Source organism: Paralichthys olivaceus, chromosome 21 (genome assembly GCF_024713975.1).
Source record: "Paralichthys olivaceus isolate ysfri-2021 chromosome 21, ASM2471397v2, whole genome shotgun sequence".
Taxonomy (NCBI): domain Eukaryota; kingdom Metazoa; phylum Chordata; class Actinopteri; order Pleuronectiformes; family Paralichthyidae; genus Paralichthys; species Paralichthys olivaceus.
The window spans coordinates 9316278-9326988 of NC_091113.1; the positions used below are offsets into that span (position 1 = coordinate 9316278).

The 10711-nt window shown below is 46.0% G+C and overlaps 1 protein-coding gene across 1 annotated transcript; it reads right to left on the bottom strand.

The window, feature by feature from the left end:
- Window positions 1–6410: 6410 nt before the first annotated feature.
- LOC109647155 (suppressor of cytokine signaling 3) lies at window positions 6411–10669 on the bottom strand. The gene is made up of 3 exons (XM_020112936.2): window positions 10123–10669; window positions 9116–9461; window positions 6411–9006 (listed from the first exon to the last, which is right to left on the bottom strand). Exons 2-3 carry the CDS (start codon window positions 9242–9244, stop codon window positions 8458–8460), a joined length of 678 nt encoding a protein of 225 aa, XP_019968495.1. The 5' UTR covers window positions 9245–9461; window positions 10123–10669; the 3' UTR covers window positions 6411–8457.
- Between the last annotated feature and the right edge of the window lie 42 nt (window positions 10670–10711).

Genomic DNA, 10711 nt, shown 5'->3' on the forward strand with positions numbered 1-10711 from the left:
TCCACAACAAATTTGGAAAACCTGTCTGTAAGGACCAGGACTCTTGTTATGCATAATTGCTCAACTTTCCATAGCTGTAAGAGATGTGTTGAAAGTCTAAAATCCTTAAACTGTTCAGTTATGACTAATAAAAGCAAAAACATATTCTCATTTGTGAGACTGGATCCAGTGGAGATTTGTCATTTTAACACTATTTTCTCCTGGAAAATGACTGAATAGATTCAATCAACTAATTCTTTCAGCTGATGCCACAAAGAGACAGCACGCTGTTGTTTGTATTTTTGACGTGTATTTTGACTTCCACCAATACTGTGGCAGGCCACCAGATGGCGATGGCGGTTCTTTGGCTTCACTTTTCGGGAGCTTTCATATCCTCCATCCTTATATACAGACTAACCTAAACTCTGTCTCTGCACTTTTTGCCACACAGGTTTGTTTTGGTTGGTATTTGCAAGGTGTTTGCGATATCCTTCTCTTCTACGGAGGCAAACATAATTTAGTTTGTGGTTCTCTGGGCAAAAATAAAACAGCATCTCTTATTTCCGCAGAAGTTGCTGCGTGAAGGGTTTTCATTGGAACTCGTTTCAACCAAATAAATATTCCAGAAGAAAACACTTGACAGCAAAGTGTACTGGAAACATTTTAAAAGGATCTGAGTGCTCAAATAAAATTGAATTCACTTATGTTGTAGAACCACTGCATATGAATTATCTGCACGTCTTGAGGGGGAAAAAATAGGTCACTTCTTTGATTATTTAGGTGAACTGTCCCTTTAATCATTATGCTGAAGATAGTTATATGACCATGGGAGGTAGGGCTAACCAAACCATGAAGATTAGCCACTGGTGTAATCAGCTGCAACCACAATCGTTCTCATTCATCTCATCCTTCATTCATCCACTCACCCACCTCTCCTCTCTCAGTCAGTCATTTCTCATTCTGTTCATTCAGCTGTAATTATAGACCATGAGCAGCCTGTGTAGATTCACTTCCGAGAACAGTGGCATCTCAGGCTTTCTTTCTTTTTTTCATCTCCTTCTGCTCCATTCATTTACCAGACCTTCAATTCACTCCTCACAAATCCCCTGTGATCCTGTCACACTCCTGACCCTCTTCTCACTTCTCCTCCTCCTCCTCCTCCTCCTCTTCATCCTCCTCTCCCACATTGCCCACTCTCCCTCTCTCTCCCCCCTTACTCTCTGGGAAGTCATGTGACTTCTCTGAAGCTGAGCCCTATAAACCAGCAGTACTTGGGGGGCTCAGTGTCTATACAGCTCTGTGATTGGCTCTTGCATTCAGATGCAGCTCACACACACACACACACACAGCGGACCCCCTGTTTTCTTCTTTCAGGAACAAATGTGATCCATCACATTCAAAAAAACAGAGGGAAGGGGGATGTTTGTGTGTGTGTGTGTGTGTGTGTGTGTGTCTGTGTGTGTAAATGCCACCTTATTCAAATAAAGCAGTGGTTATTAGTCTAAATGAATGGGCTGTTCTCCCAAGGTGAAGTCACTTAAATATGCACACACATACACACTGAAGCCCGAGCAGTGCCTGTTGTTTTATACTGGAGAATGATGCATCCTGCGGCAGGTCAATAGCTGAATGGACTCAGGATTGTGGGTTGTTTAATCCCTGTTTGGCCCCTGTGGAACTGAAGCGAAGGACGTTGGTGGTAAAACGTCTCCTCTTCATTTTAAGAACCTCTTGCCTGGATTGAAGGCTCCTGTCAGGTTTCATTTGCAGGGAAAACCCTGTATCCCGTTTTCATCTTTTTTATCTGACGCCGAGATTCCAGCAGTTTTTTTTAGTATTGATATTTAAAAAAACACCAAAGTCTCTGTGATATTAGTCACCAGTTTATTATGTAACTGACGACCAGGGACTGACACCCCCCACTTTTCCTACTGCTTTTAATTCACTCAGCAGTAATGATGAGTGTGTTGTGTTCAGTGTGTGTGAATGAGTGGGATGGCATGTAAGCAGAAGTAATAATAACAATGGGAAGTGCAATCACTAAAGAGCAGATAATTAACACTATTTTTAATTTACTATCAAGCTAAACTTGCACCGTGGCTCTATAGATGTGGTCCAGTCTGAAATATCTCAACAACTAATGGGTGAATTGCCATGAAATATTCAGCGTTCATGGTCCCCAGAGGATGAACTTCAATGACTTTGTTATTTTTCCTGTAACACCACAGGCGAGTCAAATTTTCCATTTGTCCAGTGAAACATCTCAACTTTTAAAACATGAATTTGACTTTCATACTCTCGATGTCTAATCTGGCATAACGGACCATTTGGCCTTCGTCAGTGGGCCCGGAATTATTTCAGAAACAACTGCAGTCTTTGTGATCTTCTCATCTAGCGCCACCATGAGGTTAAAGTCTTAATTATTTGCGAGAATCTGAATCCATAATGTTTACCAACTCGGAATTAAAGTAGAGATTGAAGATGCTCTGGAAAAAGTAGACTATGATAAAGATGTTTTGTCAAGTTATTGTTTCCAAAGTTAAGAATTAACTTCAAATCAGCTATCACTAGAAGTTAAGGCTAACATCCAATCTCGAAATGTTTAAGAAAGTGAAAAAAAAAAAGTAATCTGCTCAGAAAGTTGAAGCGCTCTTTCTTGGCTCATACCACACACTTCCATGGAACTTCGAGAAAATCGGTTCAGTTGCTTTTGCGTAATCCTGACAAAGGACAGGCAAACAGCAGTGAAAACATTGGCAGAGGTCATTATCTTTATTTCCTCTTTTTCATTCATTTCTTGCCGGTCACATTACGTCTTTCCTTCTTTCCTCATATGTTTTCCTTCTCTCCTAAGTCTTTCCTCCTTGTGTCTGTGTCCTTGAATAAAAAACTGAAACCGGACTCTCCTCCTTACTTACAATGAATACTCATATTGTTGTTTCTTCAGTACATTTTACTGCTAATAATAAACTGTAGTATTACCACAGTTAAAATGGTAAATGTGGGGTATTTGCTGTCAGTGTAGTAACTTTTGACTGTGTATGTATTTCTTCCACCACTGTAGGTATAAATCATAGGCGTTGTCATTCATTCATGACCAAAACCCCCCCCTTACTCACCACATATGTATGTGCTTGCGCTGTTGTGTGTGTCTGCTCCAGTCTCAAGTTCACATTATTACGCAGGCCTGTTTTGCTGGCTGAGGGGACACAGTGACACCTGAGAGCGTTCGAGGGTTTGGTCCGAGGCCATGGTGTTACTGTAAGCCATTTGGCATCTGAGCTTCTCTGCTGCTATACGCGGCTCGTGCACAGCTGTGAACAGAGAGCAAAAACACAGAAAAACAAATCCCCCTCTGATAAAACTGCATCAACTACAGCAGTCCTCCTCGACTGCCCTGTTTTGTGCACTTCAGGTCATCTTGGGTAGATTGCTTGGTTCTTCCAGGCACACGCACGTCTGTTAGGCTGTCCAGGTGTTACGGGAAAAACGATTTCACTGATGATTTAAGTGAAAATAAAGTTAGTCACAATGACGTTCAAATACTGTGGAGAGTGTGTGTGTGTGTGTGTGTGTGTGTGTGTGTGTGTGTGTGTGTGTGTGTGTGTGTGTGTGTAAGGGGGGTTGGGGAACAGTCAGCTTAGAAAAATATTGTGGTTTGAGTGTGTGTGTGTCACAGTGAGCTGGTCGATGAGTGCAGGTCAAGACTGTGCTGGTTTTGCAGGCTTCTGCACACATAATACATGCATATGTTTTTGAGTGCATCTGACCATCTGTATGCTTCCCATATGGTTTTTATTGATCCATGTCCCTGTTATACCCCTCACGCTCCCTCTCTTTCTCTCCGTCTCTCTCTGTGCGTTGATGGTGAAGGAATGATGGAATGCTGGAGGGTAAATCTCTGGTTTCCTGGAAGCTGGTCTGGCTTTATCAGAAGCGGCTGTGACAATACTCGAGCTGATGGGCCAACCAATCGTCTCTCCTATGACCGCTGATCAGCCAACAAAAAGCCTTCCTGGAAGGAATAATCAGCAAACCGGAGGCCCTTCCTGGAAGACCACTGAGGATTGCTTGTCGCAGGGCATATTGTAAACCTTTTAATATTCTTTCCACCTTCCATGCTCGACAAGGTTGACATTGGCCCCGACTCAAACATAAAATTAAACTTTTAATCACACTTAGATTTTAATTAAACGAGGGGAAGGTTATCAGTCAAACCAGCTCATTCTCTAATTCACACTCTCACATCCCCGCTCAACTTGCCTCACATTTCCTCATGCTGCATTAAAAATGTGGAATTAAAACTGTCAGGGGCAGCGCCCAAAACTTTGGTGTGAATGTTTTCATTGTTGAAGAAATAAAAACAACCAAAAAAAACCCAACAACGTCGAAAGCGAGCTCAGTTGTTTGAGAGCTGGGTGTTGTGCTTGGCCCCAGACGCTGTCGAGCTGGACACGGCAAGTCATTACCCGAAAAAATGAATCATGGTGGAAAGACTTTCTGTGAGTGTGTGAGATTCGTAAGAGGAGCAAAGGACACAAAATATTCCAGCCCCGCTAACCAGGCAACTATGGGGAACACAGAGTGAGTCACAGCGAGCTGAGCTGGCTTATTTAGACAATGTGTGAGTGTGTGTGTGTGTGTTTATGTGTGTAAAACTGGATTATTCTGGTTGGATTTTGGGAAGAAGACTCACTGGTTCCTGTTTGTCTCTTGAAATACGTCATTTTTGTCTGGAAGTGTCCACAAACAGTATCACACACACACACACACACACACAAACACACACACACACACGTTTGCACAACTATCCATATTGAGACTTTGCATTGACTTCATATACAGTACCTAACCCTAACCACAATTCACATTTTGCTCCTAACCTTAACCAGGACCTCAGAAGACGTTTGGCCTCATTAGGACTGGCCTTTGGTCCCCGTGAGGTCAGTGTTTGTACTGGAAAAGGTTCTTAAGATGTTACAAAAACACACACGCACGCAGTCATACAAACAGCAACTTAAGTCAAATTTTTTCCTGAAAGGGTCATAACAAAAATTGAGCTCCACAGTTGTAGTTCAATTTTTGAATCATTGTAATTACCTGAACCAAGAAAAGAAGTTAAAACAGTTATTAAACATTGTCCTCTCTGTCCTTTCACAGAAGTCTTTGATTGGCTTATAGCCAGATGCAGTGTGGGTGTGTGTGTGTGTGTGTGTATCTTTGTTGATGTATGTACTATCATGTCAGTGACCCTTTTTCTACTTGCTGTGGAAAATATGAGCAATTCAGTATCACATCCCATTTCTGATTATTGTTTTAACCTGAACTTAATACTCTGGCTGCATTCATTTGCTTTTTTAAAATTCAGTTTTCTTCAGATGGAGTCCCCCCCCATCTACACACAAACAGACACCTCATTCGTTCTTTCTCATACACACACTAACACCAGGCAAGCCGTAAAATCTCAACCCAATTAAAGTGCCTCTTTCCTGGAAGCCAGCCTCAGACAGAACACTAGGTATGCAGGGAATGGGAACCGTGTGTGTGTGTGTGAGTGTGTGTGAGACAGAGAGAGAGAAAGAGAGAGAGGAGCACACAGACATGAAGAAAGTCACCCCTTGCTTAATTTTACCAACAGCAATCCAGCTCCACCAACCTCTTACACACACACACTTTACATTGGCTGCACACTAAAACCACAGGGCGTCATAAATCTCCTTCTCCTCATGGACCCTTTCACCTATTTGACCTCAGACACACACCCACACACAGACGCACACATACGTATATCCACTGACTCTCCTGAGGACACCATCCTCACTCAGACCCTCAGGCAGGATGTATAAAGCCCTGCTGCATTCCTTTCCAGTTAGGTCCAGCCCAAAGTGAGCTTTCTACACAGTAACTGCAGTGTCAAAATGTACGTGCTTGTGTGTGTGTGTGTGTGTGCATGCGATGGCGTTAACTCGGCTGTGTGCTTCTGAGAATCCCTTTGTTACTGCGTGTAGTACATCTGCAGGGCATGTCTAACAAAATCTTTGTTAGCCCCTCCCTTTTCCCATACGCCTGATGCCTATGGAATGTACCCACAATGCTCCAGCAGCGAAAACAAGAAGTGATGATTGCAGTAATTTTAACCCTGTGATGAATGTGCGTCCTCCGCCTGCAGCTCGTAGCGTGGTTCTTTGAAAATGTCCATTGACTGAGTAAACACTGCTTTGTTAAAACTAGGAAATCCCATTTGTCAATAAATAATCCTGTTGAGGCTGGGCATTGCTGGAATACAGACTGCCTCACAATACATTACGGTAAGTTAGAGTTGATCCAGTCAATATTGACTCAGAGAAGTACGAGAGGAAAAAAAAAAAAAAAAGAGAAGCAGTGCAGCAGGCAAAGAGACAAAAAGTGAAGTAACACACAGGGCAAATGCATTGACTTTTGTAAAAATAGTGCTCTTTAATATAAATTATTGAAATATTTTAGAAATATAAATATGTGCAACGTTCCTTTTCATTTATTTTTTTTTGTAATGCTTTGTTATTTCAGATAGTACAGCTTGTATTCTGCCAGACTAGTGGCCAGCCTTTTGCGAGAGAGTCTTTATAAAAGACAAATAATTCACATACACATGTGATCCACTGCTGCGACACATGTACAAACTCGGGTGTTGATGAAGAGGAAATAAGACGGAGATCTGACCAAAATTGAGAATCGATATGGGAAAACTTCAGCGCTCAAGTGGCCACAGTGACGTCACTGAGTGTTAGGATGTGAAAAGGCTTCCACTCCAATGTGGATCACAGGTAAGTACGAGCACTGGTCGAACACAGAAACAACAATTTTGATCAAATCTGAGTCTTACACGTTTTTACAAAAGGCTTTTTTCTTTAAAGAACCGCTTTAGTCTAGTGTTCTCATGACATTCAGAAAACCCAACAACCCGCTCCTGCTTCAGAGGTAACAATGGAAGGGAGAAACTTTTCTAAAGTTACAGGATTTCAGCAAAACAGTTAATGTCCTCTGTTGTCTCCTTCATGAATGGTGATTAAACAAATCCAGGGGGGGACAGGGCAGACACACACACTGACACATTTCCACAAAAACAAAGTAAAATCGAGGCGATAATGTCAAGGAGAAATTACAGCGAGTGTCCAAATAACAGAATTAAGACTTAAAACGTTCTTTTTTCACATGGGGCTTCTTGGCAAACTTGGATGTATGTTAGCAGAAGCAGCGTCCTGCTGAGCTGTATCATTTCCCCTCAGTCCAGCCAGTGTTTTTGTTTAGCTGTGTACCAGTATGTCTCCTCCCCCTTCTCCCCCCACACCCTGGCCCCCTCCCCACTTTTCTGTCCTCTTCAATTTCCTTTTTCCTAATCCCTCTTCCCGCTACTCGTTCTCCTTCGCTCAGTCCCTCTCCTCACCCTTCCCCCGATCTCCAGGATCATCGTCGTCGTCAGTTCCCTTTACAGTGTCGCTGACATATTTCCAGCCAGCTTGGATAAAAATAAGTTCTGATGTTTTGTTTGGTCCCATGCCAAGGCTTTTGTCTCCGTAACAAGCTTTTGTCTCGGCAACAGCGGCCTGTTTTCTGTCACTGTCAAGGCGCACATGCAACTCCGAAAAACTAAATAAAAAGTCGAGGGTAATGGATGAGAAACGAGAAACAAACAGGAGATAAGAGAGAAGATGCTTTGTAATGGGTTTTCATCTTTTTGTTCCCATGTGAACAAAACCCACATGAGGGCCTGTACCTGTGTGAGTGTGTATGTGTGTGTAAGTGTGGAGCTGGCGTGCATGACTGCCTCCTCTCCCCTCAATGAGGCAACATTTGCGGGAAGCAGCAATGGAAATGTGTGCGCCACCACAACACACACATACACACACACTCAGACAAACAAATACTTTAAGTTCTCTGCTTTGAGTCCCTTGTTTGAACTTTGCCTTTTCTCTGAAACTCGTCCTTCCTTCACCCCCTCACTTTACTGTGCCTCCTTTCTTTCTCTCCAGTGATCCAAAGTGTTGTAAATGTCAGGCTGACCGGGGGAGACGAGAGGTTTCAGCGAACCCACAGGGATCACTGGTGCTGTATTGATCATGCCGCCACTGTCATCGTTAAAATCGACCATTTGGGTTAATCTTCTATGAGGCTCTGCTCTGCGTCTAAGACAGTCATAAGAAAACTCTGACCTTTGACCCTGGGCTTCGTCTGCCACTCACATTGGTAGCGGTCAGTTTTTGCAATGTGGAATGGACGAGGTAATCATTGGTTTACCCAAATAGCACTCCTCATCCCAGACCCCAGGTCAGTCGCTTTTCCCGTCAGTGTTGAAACACATCTGGGATCAGCTGATTCGGGCTACAATGAAAGAATAACCTCACATTGGCATCTAAGGCTAAATCTGGTCAGTCTCCGGTGGAGGCTGTGCCGTCCTCTAGGCTGCTGGTCCATGTCGAGGGACCGTGCAGTTCCTGTCAGTCATATAGGAGCATCATACTCGTCCAAGAAGTCTCTAAGTGTGTGTGGGAGCTGCTCTGCTCGCTCCGACCCCAGGCCTTGGTTGTTCAAGGTCCTCCTGCACATGTGCTGCAAGGATGAGAGAGAGGTTGAAAGGGGTCGTCGCAACTCCAGGGGAATCCTCTCTCCACCAGTGTGAATCAGATAAACGTTGCGCCCTTTCATTTCTGATGAGTTGCCCCCACATGCCCCATCTCTGCTCCTTCCAGCGTCCAGCCCTTTCCCCATGTAGTGCGCTATGAGTTTCAGCACACAATCAAACTGTGGGGGCACTTGGGTGTTTTGGGGGTCCGGCTGTAAGAAGAATCCACCCCCCTCGCTGTGGATTCGCAGGTTCTTGGTTCCTCGAGCCGTCTGCACGGACAGGGTGAAGAAATGGTGGTGGTCGGAGGAGTCTCGGATCAGGAAAGTGCCGGGTGATTCCGAGCGCAGCAGGGAGCTGGCCTCTCGTCCTCCAACAGCCCCCCAGTAAAACCCACTCTCCTGGAGCTTATGCAATGCACGCATTACCTGGAATAGTCAGAGAGAAACTCCATTATGACATGTTATCAGCCACGGTGAACTTTTAAACTGTGATAATAAACACGGCTGTTCCTTTAAACACTCAGGTGAGGCTTACCTGTTGGTAGTGTGCGTGTGAGCTGAAGGGCTTGTAGCGATGTGGGGTGAAGTTGGACCCCTGAACCCGGCCCACTGGAGGGGGCACACCGCTCATGGCGAGAGGGGTGCGTCCGCCGAGGGCTACCATGGCGCCATGGCCCCCTGCCTCCGCCTGCTGGTCGAGAGGCAGGGGGCCCAGGACAGGAGTGCCGAGGCGGACAGGTGGAAGTGAGTCCGGGGCAGAGGGAGAGGAACAGGAGGGCGAGAGGGGCGAGGGCGGCGGGGTCACACACCGGGTCCAGGGCCCCGGGGTAGAGGAGTCTGATGCATCCAGAGAGGGGCTGGGAGAGAGCACCTAAACACAGCTGGGGGGGAAGAATGGAGCACAGATTAGGCATTTCCTTCAGTACATAACCTGATGCACACACACACACATGCACAATACCTGCACAGTGAAGCAACACACTGTGACAACTTTGCACTTCCACTCACTGCAGCCCACCCCCATAAAATGCAGCTATATGGCGACTATGACACATGCACAAGGCAGGACCGTGCAGGTTAAATTTAGTTTAGATGAACCCTCGCTTATTCACGCTGCTGCAGACAGACAGCAACTGGATCCTGATTGCTTTCAATTGTCTTCGATCGGGCGCACCGCAACAAGGGATGTTAGAAACGGGGTCACACGGTGAAAGAGTCCGGCGCGCGTTTCTTTCCCCCAAGTACCCCGCCTGTTTTTATCCTGTGCCAGTGGTTCCCCCTTGTCCGGTTTCACCCGGGCCACAGGGGAAGGTGTCCCGGCTGGTGCTCCGGAGGCTGGAGGACAGTGCGGGACGCGGGGATGGAGGCGGCGCCATGACGATTCAGAACCGTTAACAAGACTCGCCGGTCCACTCTCCTCCAGCCGCACCGCACCGGGAGCCGGCCGAACTCCCCCGTGCTTCTGCCCCCGGCTCCTCCTCTGCCTCTCCGCCGACACGACCCCGCTTCTGATCGCCTCGCCGCCGCGTTTCAATAACTTACCTTGCGGATTTGTTCGACCCCGCGCCGCAGCCGCTCGTCGCCAAAGCAGAACAAATGCAAACTACCCGAGAGTAGTGCCAGATGAATGATTAACTCAGGCATTAAAATGCAAAGAGAAGGAGATGAAATATCCGATGAAAGGGTGTAGGGGCTCGTGTCCTGAGCGGAGGAATGCGGCGTCTCTCCGGAGGAGTCGGGTCCGTGTGTGGAGGAAGGTTACTAGAGGTTGTTCCAATGAGTGAAGCCGTAAGGCCCCGCCTCCTCCGCGCAGAGGGCTCTTCCAGTAAACACACGCGCGCACGCACTCACGCAAAGAACAGGAACACGTGCTCGCGCTCTTTCTTTTTTTTTATCCCCCCCCCCCGTGGCAGGTTGCCAACACACAATCAGCGTGATCTTTCTCTCCGGAGCTGTTTCCTGGTACCGCTGCTTCCCTGCGTCTCCGCAAGGTGAAAAAGTTAAAAGCTCCGCGTGTGGAAGAGAATAAAACCATATTCTGTGAAATCCTGGTGTGTGTGTGAGAGAGAGAGAGAGAGTGTGTGTGTGTGTGTGTGTGAGTGTCTGTGTGTGTGTTTGTGTGAGTGAGTGT

Excerpts from the sequence above, each read along its gene's own strand:
- LOC109647155 (XM_020112936.2), bottom strand. The coding sequence starts at position 9,244 with ATGGTAGCCCTCGGCGGACGCACCCCTCTCGCCATGAGCGGTGTGCCC. Across the intron at positions 9,007-9,115 it reads CACACGCACACTACCAACAG|GTAATGCGTGCATTGCATAA; the intron begins GTAAGCCTCACC and ends TGACTATTCCAG.